Below are 18,243 nucleotides of genomic sequence, written 5' to 3' on the forward strand. Positions count from 1 at the left end.
AAAGAATTTTGAGTTGACAATTCTAGGTACTGAACCTAGGACCTTGCCTGTTCTAAGAATGTGTCCTACCACTGGGTCCAGCCTCTCACAGGGATATTCTAGGCAGGGGCTCTACCACTGAGCCACACCCCAGCCCCTCACTGGGGGATTCTAGGCAGGGGCTCTACCACTGAGCCACACCCCAGCCCCTCACTGGGGGATTCTAGGCAGGGGCTCTACCACTGAGCCACACCCCAGTCCCTCACTGGGGGATTCTAGGCAGGGGCTCTACCACTGAGAACACCCCAACCCCTCACTGGGGGATTCTAGGCAGGGGCTCTACCATTTACATATATACATATCTCCCAGCCTGGGCATCTCCAATTTTGATCCCTGCTTCATATTAACAGATTGTGATCAGAAATTCTCAAAGCCACAACATTGTCCCTTATGAAGTCACCATCCATGTGATCTAGGATAGGCTTTAATGAATGCTCTTTGAATATTATCAAAATAAAATTACAAAAAAAAACACAAAAAAGAATTTCTCAGGGTCTTGTTCCTTCAACCTTAAATTCCTACAATTCCAGGATTCTCTAGAATCTATTTTTTAAAAAAACCCTCAAGTCTATTCTAAATTCCTCTTTACAAATGGGAGGCTCACACCTATAATCCCAGAGCTTGAGGGCCACAGGCAGGAAGATTGTCACAAACTCAAGGACAACCTAGTCTACAGCTATCAGGCCAGGCAGAGCTGCATATCAAGACCCCTTCTTAAAAGAAGGCAGAGGCCCAGAGAGGAGAGATAACATTGAGAGGTCACAAGCTTCCTGTTAGTCTCAAGCCTGACTCTGTTTGTCAGTGGTGGGCACCACTCTGGGGCTGTACTGAATTTCACTTGCTTCACTATATGCCACACCCACTCTTTGGCATGCATATTAGCTGTTGGAGGCTCAATAACAAATACATAATTTTCTTGTCATCACATTCACATGTGGGATTGATGATCATGGGTTCACACAGGCCCCCATGCTGTCCCAACACAATGAAACCCACATTTAAACAAACATGATGTTGTGTTTGGGATTACTATTAACATATGCACACTTGATTTTAAATGAGAGTTTAGCATTCAAGATGCAATTTGAAATACTAACCAAAGTGTGAATTATGCTACCAAAGTGTAAAGTGCTAGCTTTAATAGTGAGTGGGACAAAAAATGTACTTTTGGCTATGGATGTGGCTAAGTGGTAGAGCCCCTGCCTAGAATCCCCCAGTGAGGGGCTGGAGGTGTGGCTCAGTGGTAGAGCCCCTGCCTAGAATCCCCCAGTGAGGGGCTGGGGTTTGGCTCAGTGGTAAAGCCACTGCCTAGAATCCCCCAGTGAGGGGCTGGGGTGTGGCTCAGTGGTAAAGCCACTGCCTAGAATCCCCCAGTGAGGGGCTGGGGTATGGCTCAGTGGTAAAGCCACTGCCTAGAATCCCCAGTGAAGGGCTGAGGGTGTGGCTCAGTGGTAGAGCATTTTCTTATCAGGCTAGAGGCCTTTAATTCAATCTCTAGTGGTACTAAAAGAAAAAGAAAATGTATTTTGGGATAAAAGGTAATTATTGCAGGTTTCATATTGTGGGGAAAAATAGGCTGGAAATACATTTCGTTATTTCTGAACTAGCAGAAAACTTTAATTGCGACTAATATTATTTGGGGATGTAACTGTATGTTCTAAGCTGCGGTAACAAATAGAGCCAAGTGCACATGATGGAAAGGGTTCCGAAGCTTGTTCCCTTCTGGATAGTCCTGAAGGAAGCACCCGTGCCAGGGAGCCTCCAAGGAGGGACTCCCTATTGTGTGCTCTGTGGCCTGTGGCTTTCTAGCTTGTAAGATTTGGGGAAGCAATATGAAAGCCAGGATGCAGTTTTTTTTTTTTTTCTTTATTTTTAGTTATGAAACACAGACTCACTGGAAGTTAAGAAGCTGGAACACACAGAAAGTGCATTTATAATGAGTAGAGGTACTTGGGAGGTGAGGCAAGAAGACTGCATGAACTGTGAGACCCTGTCTCGGAAAACCAAATATGGGGCTGGAGAAGTAGTTCAGGGCTTAAGCGCTGGCTGCCCTTGCAGGGGACCTGGGTTCGATTCCCAGCAGCCACATGACATCTCACAGTTGTCTGTAACTCCAGCTCCATGGGATCCCACTCCTGTTTTTGGTCTCTGCTTGCACCAGGCATGCTCATGGTACACAGACAAGGGCAAAGCAACCATATGCATAAAATTTAAAAAATCATTAAAAAATGAAATGTGCAAATACCCAGTATAGTTACTGTATGAACCAGGAGCTCTATGCCTAATCATATAATGTTCTCACCTGATTTGAGGCTTTACTTTCTCTGTGACCATGATCCAGACCAGGTTGGTCTCTAACTCACTGAGATCCTTGTGTCTTTGTCTCCTGAGTGCTGGGATTCAAGGTATGCTCCAACATGCCTGGCCACCATTTTTTGTTTTTTGTTTTTGTTTTTGAGTGGTGGGGGGAGGCTGAGACATAGTCTTACACAGTCAGGTCTGGCCTTGAACTTCTGATCCTTCTTCTTCTGTGCCCCACATTCTGGGATTACAGGTACAAGTCATTAAGCCAGCCTGTAAATTCAAACTTTAAAACATTTTAGTTTTAACCTAGGCATGGTGGTCTTTCTTTGTAACACCAACTCCTGAATTATAGCAGGGAGACTTTTTAAGCTTGGCCTTAGCTTAGGCTTGTTTCCAATTAGCTCTTAAGACTTAAATTAACCTGTTTAATCTACATTCTGCCACATGGCTCATTCATTACCTCTCCTCAGTACCATATGTCCAACTTCCTCTGCATCTGGCTGGTGAATTTCTCGCCTCAGATTCTTTCCCAGAATTCCTCTCTCTGCCGGAAGTCCCAGCTATCCTCTCCTGCCTAGCTATTGGCTATCCAGCCCTCTAGTAAACCAATCAGAAGGTGCCTTAGGCAGGTGAAGTAGAACAGAGACACATCTTTACACAGTGTACAAAACTATTATCCCAACAGTGGTCCATGCTGGGGATCCTGGTCGAGAGAGACTGAGGCAGGGGGATGGTGAGTTCAAAGCCAGTCCATGCTATAAAATAAGAGCCTATGTCAATAAATGAATAAATAAGTAAATATAAAATATTTGAATTATAGCTCACATTACAAGATGCTCCTAAAGTGAAACAAAAATCATCCAAGTGTAGTGTTATGGTTGCTATCCTGAATTTGGGATGCAGGAGGATTGAGAGTTTAAGGTCAGCCTCAAAGTATGTTCAAAGCCAGCCTGGAGTGCATGAGGGGGAAAAAAGTAGGAAAGAAGAAAGAAAGAAAGAGAGAGAGAGAGAGAGAGAGAGAGAGAGAGAGAGAGAGAGAGAGAAAGTGGGCCAGAGAGATGGCTCAGTGGAGTGGCCAGGGTATCTGGTATAAGCCGGAGTTCAATCCCTGGGATTCAAATCCCATTTGCTAGAGGGAAAGAACTGACCCTCACAGATTGTCTTCTGACCTCTCCATATGCAGGCTGTAGCACATGCATGTTCTGGCACTCATGTTCCCTCACTCCCCCCCCCCAAAAAAAAAAAAAAAAAAAAGAAGAAGAAAGCAGGGATGGAGGGATGGCAGAACAAGGAAAGGGGTGGAGAAATGCTTACTACCAAGTCAGATGGTCTGATTTTGATCCCCAGAACCTGCACGGTGAAAGGAGAGAACTCACTCCCACAAGTTGTGTGAACACACATAAACATACACATACACATCACACATGGCAAGATCCTTAAAGTTTTCCCTGTTTGCAAGTAAAACAGAATGGACCCCCCCCCCCCCCCCCCCCCCGTCCCTGCTAATCCAGGGACCTGGAGCTGTGTCTGCCGATATTCTCACTCTGGTGGAGAGGTGGCTTTGGACATTCCTGTCTTCAGGGGCTGCACAATCTCCCTTGTGCCTCCTCTTCTCCACCTCTCTCCACAGCTGTCAGATGCCACAGTTCTTCGTGTTGGCCAGGCAAGCACTCTACCCTTGAGCTAAGTCTCCAACCGCTGCCATCTTGTTTTTAACCCCAATTATCTTCCCAGTACATCTCCCTTTCCTGGCTCTTACAGTTTCTGCCTTGGTCTGGCCTCATCTTCGCTCTCCAGGCTCTCTTCCCCAATCTTGCAGAACCTCTGACTGTCCTTCTTGCCCTTTCTGATGAACCCTCCATATAGCGACCAGTGAAAGCACTCGGGTACAGCTCTCTTCTTTTGGGATGGGGGTTGAGACAGGGTTTCTCAGTGTAACCTTGGCTGTCCTGGAACTCGCGTTGTAGACCAGGTTGGCCTCGAACTCACAGAGATCCGCCTGGCTCTGCCTCCCGCCATCCGCAGCTCTCTTCTTGACCCTCTTAATCCTTAACCCCATCCCGGCTCCCCAGTGTCCCTGTGTGTACCGGCTTCATTTACTACTCGGAGTTCTATGCCACTCAAATATTGGATGGATGGATGGATGATGTCAGGATAGCGAGCCAGGAAGGTATCCCGGGAGGATGGTATCTTAGGAAAGATGTAAAGAGCGGGTGTGTTGTCACTAGCCATGCAGCAGCAGGTAGTGGAGGCATCCAGGCTGGAGGAGGTGCCTGGACCCAGTCTTGGGCTAGCAGAAGATTGGAGGCTGGTGGAGGGACGCTAGAAGTAGATGAGGGACTCCTGGGAAGGCTGGGCTCAGTATTTGTTTCTTTCAGATGAGCGAGAGGCTGTGCAGAAGAAAACCTTCACCAAGTGGGTTAATTCCCACCTCGCCCGCGTGGGCTGCCACATCGGGGACCTCTATGCAGACCTTCGGGATGGCTTTGTGCTCACCCGGCTCCTGGAAGTGCTGTCGGGGGAGCAGCTGGTGAGGGGGTGCCTTGAGGGCGGGGGAATAAGGGTTCTAATAGGGCCTTGGCTAAGGTACAGTTAGAGAGCGCTAAAGGGCAGGGCGGGCAGGGGTCTCCTTATTCAGATTGGTAAGGGCGGGGCACAGTTGAAGGGCTGGGGCTTTTTGGAGGCGGTGAGACTCCTGCGGGGCGCGGGGGAAGGGAGGAGGGCGGGATCTGTTGGAGAGGAAGAGCCTGGTTGGAGAGGTAGGGCTCCAGGGAGGGGTGGAGTAGGCTGAGAAGCGAAGAGCTTAGAAGGGACAGCCGGGTTAGGAAGTACCAAGGGGCGTGCCTGTAAAGAAGGAACAACTTGGAAGCCGGGGCCATTTGATGGAGTGAGGCAGGAGATTGCAGTTGTGGGGCAGTCTGGGTTGGTGGGGTGAGGCCAAGGGTGTCTGGGGACAAAGCAGTATTGTGTGAATGTCTTGCTGTATGGCCTGGGGCTGTGTTTTGGGGTCTGATGGAGCCCATCTCACACTGTGACTATGATGGGGCAGCGAGCACTTTCAAGGTCTAGAGCCCAGAACTCTGAGGGAGCTGTGAGGGCCGCGGCTGTGTGGGAACAAAGCCCAGTGGCAGGAACTGAGCTACCGAAAAGAAAGAGGAAGGGTCCTGTCGGAGGACACCTGCAAAGGAAGGAGCAGGGCTTCTGGATGAGGGATGTGGCCAGGCAAATCGCGAAGGGATGTCCACTTGAAAGAACGAAACAAGCAAAAAACAGAAGCAAACAAACAAAAAACCCAAGGGCTTGTGGAGGTAGGGCAATGTGAGACTGCGGCTTATCCCGGGCTAGCTTGGAACTCTGTGGCCCAGACTAGCCTTGAACCCGCCGGGATCGAATGAGTCGTGAGTCCTGGATGAGATTGAAGGGGCGTGGCCTTGGCTATGAGCGGGGGCAGAGCCAAGGGTTCCTGCCCTTGGCCAGGTCCCCATCACTCAATGCTCTCCCGCCCCCGCTGCCCTAGCCGAGGCCCACTCGCGGCCGCATGCGGATCCACTCGCTGGAGAACGTGGACAAGGCCCTGCAGTTCCTGAAGGAGCAGCGTGTGCACCTGGAGAACGTGGGGTCACATGACATCGTGGACGGGAACCACCGGCTGACGCTGGGGCTGGTCTGGACCATCATCCTACGCTTCCAGGTGACCTCCCGTGACTCCCCACTCCCCAACACAGCCCGCTGCCCAACACAGAGCCTTAGGAGGACACTCCCATCTACTCACTTCTTCCTCCCCCAAATTTTCCTCCCATCTTCCAGGAACTCTGTAACCAGGTGGTGGAAGTGAAAACAAAGATAAACAATATTGTGATCGCCCTTATTGCTATAACTGTATCTACACTGTTTACACTGCCACACTCTATCCTAAATGATGACATTGAATACACACAGAACCCTTAAATTAGGTAGCATTAGTTAGCTCACTTTACCAATGAGGAAACTGGTGGGTTTTTAAAATTACATTTGATGTGCGAATATGTCCTCCAGAGCATTAGTGTGGAGGTCAAGGGACAACTTTCAGGGCACAGTTCTGTCCTCACACCACATGGGTCTTGAGGATTGAACTCTTGGGCTGTCAGGCTTAGCAGCAGGTGCCTTTACCTGATGCACTATCTCAGCAGCCATCTTATTATTATTATTATTTGGAGTTTTGAGACAGGCTCCCACACTGTAGCTGGGGCTGGCCGTCAGACTGTCAGTGACCCTTGTGACCCTGCCTCCTGAGAGCTGGGGTCCCAGGCATTCATCTCTACACCCAGCGTGATGGTTTTAACATTCTGAGTTACATGGAGCTGGGGGTTGGAGCTGCAGCTCCAATCAGGCGATCTTGCTACGGAAATGATCAGACACACTCGGCTTTTATGGAGCTCACACTGTGAAGGAAGACAGACAATATACAAATGTATGGATATGCCAGGCATGTAGGGAGAAGGGAGTATCTCTAGATAGAGGAAATTACTCCCGTCCACCCCAAGATGACCTGCTTATAGGTCCTAGGTGGGGGAGGGGCAGGGCTGAAGAGGAGAATTTTTTTTAAAGGCTTTATCGAAACAAAGCTATGCAGGAAAGAAGATGATTTTAAAGCAGTTAAGAGATACAAAATATCACATTAGTGTTGCTGACATCTTAGACATGATGGCCAGAAGATGGATGAAATGCTGATGTTTGAATTATATACAAAAATGGAGAGTGTGCTGGGCATAGGCACACTCAGTGGTGAAGCGCCTGCCTAGCAGGCATGAGGCCTTGACCTCAACCCCAGGAGATAGGGAGGCAGAAGATGCAAAGACATTGAGGTGGGACTAGCTTTGCCTCCTGAAGTATCAAAGAACACTGGAGTTAGTGACCAGGAGGCAAGAGGGGGGAGGTGGGGAAGAGCTCAGAGGAGTTAGCAGGGCTGAGAGACCTGATGTTAGCGTTTAGGTTTTATTTTGTCTGAGATGGTAACAGACTACAGATTTCTTTTTTTTAAGGCAGGGTCACTTGTGGTGTAAATTGGCCTTCAACTCTTTAGGTTGCAGAGGATGATCTTGAACTCCTGATTGTCCCCACCTCCCAGTACTGAGATTACAGGTGTGTACTACCACGCCCAGTTCAGAGATTTTTTTTTTTTTTTTTTTTTTTTGTAATGTGTTTTGCCATGGATGTCAGGTCCCCTGGAACTGGAATCACAGACAGTTGTGAGCGGACATGTGGGTCCTGGGAATTGAACCTGAGTCCTCTGGAGGAGCAGTCAGTGATCTCAACCACTGAACTATCTCTCTAACCCCTGAGGTTTTGTTTTTTAATCAAGGGAAAATATACAATCAAATCTAGAAAGATCCTTCTGGAGTAGAAGCAGGAGGGCTGGAAGTGTAGCTCATTGATAGGGCACTTACCCAGAATGCACCGATTCCATCTCCAGTGCCCTGCAAGAGGGTGACAGCCAGATCAGGACCAGGGTGGGATATGGGAAAAGAAGGCAGATAGGTCGGGGGGGGGGGGACATATAAAAAAAGAAGGCATGTAAGGAAGATACTCGGGAGGTGGGTGTTGAAGCAATGGTGGAGGGATTGGAGATGAGGAAATGCAGAGCTGTGCTCTGAGGATGGGGCGGTGGGCTGCCCTGGATAGGGCCAAGAGGAAGTCTTTGCTCTGAAGGCAGTTTGAGATATTATAGTTGCAGGTCTAGGAGGTGAGTTGGGGGACACACTCAGGAGGCCACTGGAAACCCTGAGAAGAGGCTGGGACTAGAGACAAGTGTGAATGCCATCACCAAATAGGTAAATGAGGCTGTGCACAGGCATCACAGCTGGGGCCCTGAGGCCGTGCGATGCTCCCTTAGAGGAGTATTGCTTCTCTGCCTTGGAATCCACATGCCAAAGCCAGTTCTTCTTTAAAACATATTTATTGTATTTACTAACATTCATTTTAGATTCGCTCATTTTATTTTATGTATATAAATACTTTACGCATCTACATTTGCACCACAAACATGCCTGGTGACCTCAGAGGCCAGAGGAGGGCATTGAATCTCCTAGAACTCAAATGACAGGTGGTTGTGACATGGGTGCTGGGAATGGAATCCAGGACCTCTGAGAGAGCAACAACAGCTGAGCCATCTCTCCACCCCTGTTATATTTATTGTTGTTTTTTTTTTAAGATTTATGTATTATGTATATAGTGTTTTGCCTGCATGCATGCTTGCAGGCCAGAAGAGGGCACCAGATCTCATTACAGATGGTTGTGAGCCACCATGTGGTTGCTGGGAATTGAACTCAGGACCTCTGGAAGAACAGCCAGTGCTCTTAAGCCATCTCTCCAGCCCCGTTTTCTTTATTCTTAACATTATGTGTCTCTGTGTGGGTACGTGTATGTAGGAGAGACTAGAGGTGTTGGGTCCCCACAGCTGGAGTTACAGGCAGCTGGGAGCTGCCTGGAAGGTGTGATGTGACATGAACTTGGGTTCACAGTAAGAGCAGTCTGCTAAGGCATCCTTCCTGCCTCCCTCAGTCAGTTCTTGAGCACAGGACCCAGTCCTCAAATATCCCCCTGAGACTCTAACATCTATTATAGACTCTAAGCCATTAAAAGCTTTATTCCACCATACACTCAGTGTATCTATACACTCCTCAGTGTATCCACACACTCCTCAGTGTATCCACACACTCCTCAGTGTATCCATACACTCAGTGTATCCACACACTCCTCAGTGTATCCATACACTCAGTGTATCCATACACTCAGTGTATCCACACACTCAGTGTATCCACACACTCCTCAGTGTATCCATACACTCCTCAGTGTATCCACACACTCCTCAGTGTATCCATACAGTGTATCCACACACTCCTCAGTGTATCCATACACTCAGTGTATCCACACACTCATTGTATCCATACACTCCTCAGTGTATCCATACACTCCTCAGTGTATCCATACACTCAGTGTATCCACACACTCCTCAGTGTATCTATACAATCAGTGTATCCACACACTCCTCAGTGTATCCATACACTCCTCAGTGTATCCACACACTCCTCAGTGTATCCATACACTCAGTTTATCCACACACTCATTGTATACATACACTCCTCAGTGTATCCATACACTCCTCAGTGTATCCATACACTCAGTGTATCCATACCCTCAGTGTATCCACACACTCCTCAGTGTATCCATACACTCCTCAGTGTATCCATACACTCAGTGTATCCACACACTCCTCAGTGTATCCACACACTCCTCAGTGTATCCATACACTCAGTGTATCCACACACTCAGTGTATCCACACACTCCTCAGTGTATCCATACACTCAGTGTATCCACACACTCCTCAGTGTATCCACACACTCCTCAGTGTATCCATACACTCAGTGTATCCACACACTCCTCAGTGTATCCACACACTCCTCAGTGTATCCACACACTCCTCAGTGTATCCATACACTCAGTGTATGCATACACTCTATACTGCATCAAGTTCACTCCCAGTTTCGTGCACTGGCCACTTAGAAGCCCCACCCAAACATGTGCTAGAACTCGACAGAATCACCATTTGTAGTCCCAACCTGACGCTACTCAAATGCACAGCAACAGGTCAACAAATAGACTGTGGCATGTCTACACTGTGGGTGGAGTCTTACACAGCAAGGCAAAGAATTAACTCTATGTATGGGGCATCACGGATGAAGTGCACAAGCACGATAGTGAATGAATAAACCAAAGACATGAAAGAGTGCAGCATGCCAGGGCACAGTAATAAATGTCAGTGATCCTAGAAGTTGGGAAGCTGAGCAGAAACACTGGGAATTTGAGACCAGCCTAAGCCACAAAGCAAGATACTGTCAAAAGTCATGTGGTGGTACATATCTGTAATCCCAGCACTTAGGAAGCTGAGGTGGGATATGTCAAAAAAGAAATGAAAAGAAAAGAAAAGAAGAAGAGGAAGAGGAAGAGGAAGAAGAAGAAGAAGAAGAAGAAGAAGAAGAAGAAGAAGAAGAAGAGAGAGGCTGGAGAGATAACTCAGAGGTTAAGAGCACTGACGATTCTCCCAGAGGTCCCTGAGTTCAATTCCCAGCAACCACGTGGTGGCTCACAACCATCTGTAATGAGATCTGGTGCCCTCTTCTGGCCTGCAGGCAGAACGCTGTATATGTGATAACTCTAGAAAAAGAGAAAGAAAGAAAGAAAGAAAGAAAGAAAGAGAGAGAGAGAGAGAGAGAGAAAGAAAGAAAGGGAGAGAGAGGGGGAAAGAAAGAGGAAGGAAGGAAGTTAGGAAGTTAGGAAGGAAGGAAGGAAGGAAGGAAGGAAGGAAGGAACGGAGGGAGGGAGGGAGGGAGGGAGGGAGGGAGGAAGGAAGGAAGGGAGGAAAACAGGGCCGGTGAGATAGCTCAGTGGGTAAGGGCACTTGCTTGTACAAGTCTGGTGACCCATGTTCAAGCCCTGGAATCCAGGAAAAGGTAGGACGAGAGAGCTGACTCTACAGGGTTGTCCTCTGCCCTCCACATGCCATACATATCACAGCAAGCACACCTACACATGTACTTCATGCACACACACAATGAAAAACAAACAGAAAACAGAGGCTGGAGAGATGGCTCAATGGCTAAGAGCATTTGCTGAACAATCATGAGGACCTGAGTTCAGATCCCAGCATGCACATAAGAAGCCAGGCATCTCATCCAGGCCTGTAACCCCAGCTGTGAGATGACAGGAAGGCAGGATTACCAGAGCTTTTGTCTTCAAGTCTAGTTCAGAAAACTCAAAAAGTCAAGGTCAGGGAGACAGTTTCCCTCAAAACACTAGGTGGAAGATGATAGATGAGGACACCTAATGCCCTCTTCTGGTCTCCGAGGGCATTGCATGCACACACACACACACACTGCACACACATACATCTATGAGCAAATCATCCACACACCATGAACTTGTTTTACTTTATTTTGACTTGGATTTTTTTGTTTTTGTTTTTGTTTTGTTTTTTAGATAAGATATCTCTGTATAGCATGTACCTTCACTGCCCAGCTCACATAAACTTTTTTGTTTAAAAATTAAAATATATGCCAGGCATGGCAGCACATGTCTTTAATCCCAGGACTTGGGAGGTAGATGAAGATGGATCTCTGTGAGTTCCAGGCCAGCCTTGTCTTCATACTGAGTTCCAGGACAGCCAGGGCTACACAGAGAAACCCTGTCTCAATAAATAAAAACAAACAAATATAAAACATACACACTGATAGGATACTCTACTGTGAGACACACAAGCACAATCTGTGGGAGTTCAGCCACGTCAGACTGCAAAAGGTCACCCCAGCTGAACATGTGACTGCTGACTTCCCTCTCAGGAGGCCAGAGAGCATCCCAAGACACCCCCACATACTTAGAGATAATACATTATTTTTTAAAATGTAAACAATACAAACAAAGCCCTAAACTAGAGCCACTGGACATGTCAGGACGAGCTCTGCTGCTCAGGAAGCTGAGGCAGGAGGAAGGCTGTGAATTCTGGGGTTATACTTTAAGACCTGGCCCCCAGAAGAGAAAATGAGAGCTGGAGAGCTGGCTCAGCTTGTCGATCTTGCAAAGGACCCAGGTTCGATTCCCAGAATCCATGTGGAGGCTCACCACCTCTGTAAGTACCAGGAATGCATGTGGTGCACAGACATACAGACAGACAAAAAACACTCATACACATAAAATAAATTTTTCAAAATCTAAAAGGAGAAATTTTAAAGAAAGAAAATGAGAGCGGGGTTGTGAAGGCACAGGTCTTCACAGGCCTTTAATCGGGAGGCAGAGGCAAGTGGATCTCTGTGAGTTCGAGGCCAGCCTGCTCTACAGAGTGAGTTCCAGGACAGCCAGGGAGACACAGAGAAACCCTGTCTTGAGAAACAAACAAACAAATCCTGCTGAGCAGTGATAGTGCACACCTTTAATCCTAGCACTTGAGAGGCAGAGGTAGGAGCATCTCTGAGTTCGAGGCCAGACTGGACACAATGGAGCAAGTTCCAAGACAGCCAGGGGTACACAGACAAACCCTGTCTCTGTAGTGGGTAGCCATCCCAACCTTGGCCTGGAAGTTCCAAAAACATTGAGGCTTCGGTTATGGTCACGCCCACAAGGCGGGGCTGAGGGAGGAAGCTGAAGACCCGGATGGAGAGGAGAGGTCTCTCTTGGTTCCGGGACCCTGGACGCTGGAGGTAGACCGAGCAGAGTTCTCCAGAGAACACTGCCGGACTGCGCCATACCTTTGCCAGACCCTACAACCTATCCCTTCATTTGTAAGTTACCCCACAAAATAAACCTCCCTTTTAACTACATGGAGTGGCCTTAATAATTTCACCAATATGTCTCTGAGAAAAGAAAAAAGAAATCCCATAGTTCTGGGACTGTGCATTTGGAAAGTTGCCTCACCCAGCAATCCCGAGTCCCAGCTCATTATTTCAACTCAAGTAAATTAGAACTAAGTCGAATTAAAGCAGTCCATAGAGGAGCACTGGCCATACTTGGAGTGTTCACAGGCGGTGGCTGCATTACACACCACAGATGCCAACCCATCTGCATCTCAGTGGGAAGTTCACTGGCAGAGCTGATCAGCAGAACAGACCCTTCAGCCTCCCAGCCATCAAGATTCTCAGGCGCTAAGAGACCCAGTACCGCTGAGCCTCCCTCCCACGGTCCTATGCCCCTGTACCCCTCAGCCCTCCTTTCCAGGTACCTGCTAAGGCCTTGATCCGTGAGCACTCAAAGAGTGATGCCGGGGTGGTGTTGGCAGCTGCCGGGGGCTCCCGATCCCAGCCCCGATCTGGGCTCTCCCAGCGGGCTGCGGGGTTGTTGTTGTTGTTGGAGGCTGGTGGGCCCTCCATGTTGTCCACTTCTCCTTGAACTTGTGCCATTGGGGACGGCAAGGCCTGGGAATGGGGAGAGAAAGGTCAGAGCAGGAAATCGGCCTGCGCTCAGAGGACCACTTCTCAGGCTCTCAGTGAGTGCCCATGTTCTCAGCTCCCGGTCTCAGGCTGGGTTTCTCTGTCTTTCACAAGAGAACAACAATAACACCACAAATAAACAAGTAAATAATGGAAATTTAAAAGCTGGTTGTGATGGGCAGTGATCCCACAGTTGGGAGGTTGAGGCAGGAAGGTCAGGAATTTCAGGCTAGCCTGGGCTATGTAGCTAAATTTTGTCTCAAAGAAGCAAATCATGGTAGCTGGAGAGACAGCTCAGTGAGTAATGTGCTTTGCTCGGGAGTGTACTGAGCTGACTGAATTCAATCCCCAGAACCCACATATCAAATCAGATGTAGAGTAGTACATGCTTGTAAACCCAGCACTAGGGAAGACAAACAGATCCCTGGGGCTCACTGGCCGGCCACCCTAATCTCTGAGCTTCCAGCCAAGCAAAGGATCTGTCTCCAAAACAAGATGTACATCGCCCGAAGGATGGCACCCAAGTTGATCTCTAGCTTTCCCAGGCATCTGTACCCATATGTACCTAAACACACACACACATACAATATCAAATAACAACAACAACAATAATAATTGCTGTGGATATCGCTCTGTGTAAATAAAGTTCTGATTGGCCAGTGGCCAGGCAGGAAGTATAGGCGGGACAAGAGAGAGGAGAATTCTGGGAAGTAGAAGGCTGGGGAGAGACACCGCCAGCCGCCGCCATGAAAAGCAACATGTAAAGACACTGGTAAGCCATGAGCCATGTGGCAAAGTATAGATTAACAGAAATGGGTTAATTTAAGATAGAAGAAGTAGATAACAAGAAGCCTGCTGCGGCCATACAGTTTGTAAACAATGTAAGTTTCTGTGTGCTTTCTTGGTTGGGTCTGAGCGGCTGTGGGACTGGCGGGTAAGAGAGATTTGTCCTGACTGGGCCAGGCAGGAAAACTCTAACTACAAATAATAATAATTATTATTATAATAATAAGCCAAGCCAGGCATGGTGGCGCACATCTTTAATCCCATCCACTCAGAAAGCAGAGGCAGGTGGGTCTCTATGGGTTTAAGGCCAGCCTGACCTACATAGTAAGTTTCAGGCCAACAAGGGCTACATAGTGAGACTTAGACTCAATTTTTATCATCATTGTCGTCGTTGTCTTCTGGGACTGTCCCTAAAATGCCTGCAGCACAAACATGAGACCGGAGTTTCAGTGTCCGGCATCCACATAAAAAGTGGGGCACAGCAGTGTACATTTGTAACCCTAGTTAATGATGATTAGGGCAGAGACACACGGAGCTCACTGGCCCACCCATCTAGCCAGTCAGTGAGAGACTCTAACTTTAAATAAATAAATGAATGAATGAATGAATGAATGAATGAATAAATAAATAAATAAATAAATAAATGGATAAATAAATAATTAATAAATAAAGAAATAAATAAAAGAGCTGAGCAGTGATGGCACACACTTTTAATCCCAGCACTCAGGAGGTAGAGGCAGACAGATCTCTGTGAGTTCTAGGACAGCCAGAGCTGCACAGAGGAACCCTGTCTCTAAAAAACAAAAACAAAAAAATGTTGATGCATGCAGACAAACACACACGCACACGCACACACATACACAATGGGCCTGGATGGATGATGTCTGCAATCCCAACACAGTACTTGGGAAACAGAGGCAGGAGGATGAGGAGTTCAAGCCTCAGGTACACAGCAAGTTTAAGACCCATTGGGCTACCAGTAAGAAGGTCTGGGGAGATGGTTCAGTGGTTAAGAACACTTACTGCTTTTGCAGAGGACCCAGGTTCAGTTCCCAGCACCCACATGGTAGCTCACAGTTGCCAGTACCTTCAGTTCCAGGGGAACCTGCTCTCCATCAGCTCCTGCCCACACATAGTTCACATAAACTCAAGCAAGCAAATACATGTAACATAAAGAAAAAATAATAAATCATTAAATACTACTACTAAATGGTGAGTGATTTTTTGTTTGTTTCTCAAGACAGGGTTTCTCTGTATAGTCCTGGCTGTCCTGGAACTGGCTTTGTGGACCAGGCTGGCCTCAAACTCACAGAAATCCACCTGTGTCTGTCTCCTCAGTGCTGGGACCAAAGGCATACACCACTATGCTCAGCCTTGAATAAATCTTAAAAAAATAAAAATTGGCCGGGTGGTGCACACCTTTAATCCCAGCACTTGGGAGGCAGAGGCAGGTGGATCTCTGTGAGTTCAAGGCCAGCCTGGTCTACAGAGCAAGATCTAGGACCGGCACCAAAACTACATTTTTGACCAAAAATTAAGTCACCATAATAATAACACTCAGCCTGGCCACTTCAGAGAGCAGCGGTGATTAACCCAAGCCAGTGCCTACCATAGTTCAGCAAACAGTCCTTGTAGTCTTTGGAGAATACTAACACTTTTCTTTGCAGAATTCCACAGTGCAGCAGTGATGGCAAGAGGAAACATCTGAGCCCTTGCCTTGCTTGGGACTTTATATGCTTTCATGTATTTAATCCCTTAGTGATCAGTTATCATTAGGCCCATTTTACAGAGGAGAGCACTGAGGCATCGAGGAATTCCCTTGATAAGTCAGCAGCTGGGACTCAAACTGAGTGTATTAATGTCCCGAATATTCACCCCTGTAGTCACCACCCTTTACTACGTGACTAACTCTTTATTTTGTTCTTCAACTTCCAGGGGAAGAAAGGTCTATGGGTTCTGGGGATACATCCTTCCCTTTGGCCCTGGCTCCTAGCATGTGACTTGCTTTGAACAGCAGTTGACTGGGAGGTACTAGCTGGCCAGTCCTGAGCCTTAGACACAGGAGACTGCTTGGGCTAACTGTGATCTTAAACGAGCATAGGTCCAGGACCAGAGTCTCTCCAGCCGAAGCCAGCAACAGCCAAGGATGCCCCCATCACAGTGACACCCCTAAAACTTGAGTATGTTTTACTCAAGCTGAGGCCTGAGGAACTGGACAATCAGATCTAACCTAAACTACTAAATAAATGTTTAGTGTTTCAAGACAGTGAGTTGGGGGAGGGGTAAGTTTTGATTTGCTGTGATTTTGTTACACAGCATTACAGTAGCAATAGCTGGCTGATTCACTGTCTGCCTCTAGAAGCCTGATACATTATGAATATCTATTTTACAGGGGTAAGTGACAGCAAGTATGTGGCCAACACAGGCCCCACATACATACCTCAGGCCTACTTCTAAGACTGTAAGAATAGAATAACACTTTTTGCCAGGCAGTGGTGGCACATGCCTCGAGAGGCAGAGCCAGGCGGATCTCTGTGAGTTCGAGGCCAGCCTGGGCTACAGAGTGAGTTCCAGGAAAGGCGCAAAGCTACACAGAGAAACCCTGTCTCGAAAAAAAAAAAAAAAAAAAAAACAAACAAACAAGCAAACAAACAAACAAAAAAAGAATAACACTTCTTTTCAAAAGATCCCGATCCAGACAGCTACAAACTAGGGAGTTTAAGATGCTAAGCAGGTTGTAAATTGTGGCCAAGGGTCGATTATTCCTTTTGGTGGGCACTCTCCAACCCCCTGCTCTTCTTCCCTTCTCCCATACAAACCTGTAAGTGACCACATGGCTACCTACAGACTACCAGTGTGACCTCAGCCAAGTCAGTTGCCCTCTCTGGTCTTCATTGAGTCATCTGTGGAAACCCTAAGGGTGTCTGAAGATGAAATCAGTTGTTCACTAGGCAAACACGGTATCTGGCACACAGCAAGCCCTCAATACATATCTCTCCTTATTCTTTTCTTTCTCTCAGAGTGCCGGGAATTGCACCCAGAGCCTTACATTTCCATGTGCTCCACCACTGAGCAACATAGCCAACCAACTCTGAGTTTTCACCCTTTGGTCTTAGCGAGTCCAGGGTTCTGTTCAAGAGGTAGGTTCAATGCTTTATGCTGGCTGTGTGGAAACCTAGTATCTTAAACTCAGTTTCTCTGTGCTTTCATTTCTTCCCGGTTAATGGGTGGTCACAACTGTTTCCCCAATGGAGGACACTTGGGCCAAAGAAGGCACTTAGCACTTGGCGAGCTCTCTGCCGGGCCCAGGGAGCAGCTCCGGCCTTTGGAGGGAGGAGGGCGGAGATGTATGGGAAGAGGGGTCCTGCCGGCCCGAGCAAAGGCCATCTGGGCGCTGAGATGAGATCCAACGCTTTAACCCTTCCAAAGCCGCGCCTCTCTGTCCGCTTGGTCCAGTTACCATGCGGAGGAAGGGGGCCTAGGAAGGACAAGGCCTTGGGGTGACCCACGCCTGGCTCAGAGGCTGGGCTAGGTGGGGATGAGGGGTTCGCTGCACGCTGGATCCCAAGCCTCCACCCGGCTAAACAGACACAGACCCGTGGGCTCGGGCCCGCCAGGGTGCGGGGGATGAAGCAGGGCCAGGTGGGGAGATGCTGGGGAAGGGCCGCGGTCCGCACCGCCGCTCACCTGGGCGCCGGCCGCCGATGCGGTCCCCGATGCTCGCCGCGCAGCACCGCCCTCCCTGCCGGCGTTCGCCGCCGGGTCCGGCCCGGCTCTGTTCGGCCCCGCCGGCCCGCCGCTCGGCCAGATCCGCATGCGCCGCCGTCGCCGCGCCTCCCCCACGCGCCGCAGCCGCTCCGCGCGCCCCCGGGACCCCTCCCGCACGCCGCCCCGCCGCCCGCGCTGTCACACACCGGGCCACGCGGGTGATGCACAGCCGCGCTCGCGAGCTCTCGAGGCAGCGTCACACACTCCCACACTGCCACTCACACACACCGGGCCTCTGGCAACGTCACGCACACCGTCTCCACATGCACACTCTCACGGTGTCACTCTTTCGCACGGGGGTCACGCAGGGTCAAACGTTCGAACTGTCACAAAGTCATTGGCAATGTTTTCCTCTCTGGAATGTGCCCTGCAGGGTCATTCACTCAGATA

At 48.5% G+C, this 18,243-nt stretch overlaps 1 protein-coding gene across 1 annotated transcript in view; it reads right to left on the minus strand.

Moving 5' to 3' along the window:
• Sptbn4 (spectrin beta, non-erythrocytic 4) overlaps window positions 1-17,907 on the minus strand; it is an 83,796-nt gene extending 65,889 nt beyond the window's left edge. Inside the window, 5 exon segments of the mRNA XM_036197817.1 lie at window positions 4,775-4,885; window positions 5,872-6,072; window positions 6,609-6,721; window positions 13,092-13,284; window positions 17,773-17,907. Coding sequence (XP_036053710.1) covers window positions 4,775-4,885; window positions 5,872-6,072; window positions 6,609-6,721; window positions 13,092-13,284; window positions 17,773-17,901 — 747 coding nt within the window. The 5' untranslated portion in view covers window positions 17,902-17,907.
• Between the last annotated feature and the right edge of the window lie 336 nt (window positions 17,908-18,243).

The sequence above is a fragment of the Onychomys torridus genome, chromosome 1, assembly GCF_903995425.1.
Source record: "Onychomys torridus chromosome 1, mOncTor1.1, whole genome shotgun sequence".
Taxonomy (NCBI): domain Eukaryota; kingdom Metazoa; phylum Chordata; class Mammalia; order Rodentia; family Cricetidae; genus Onychomys; species Onychomys torridus.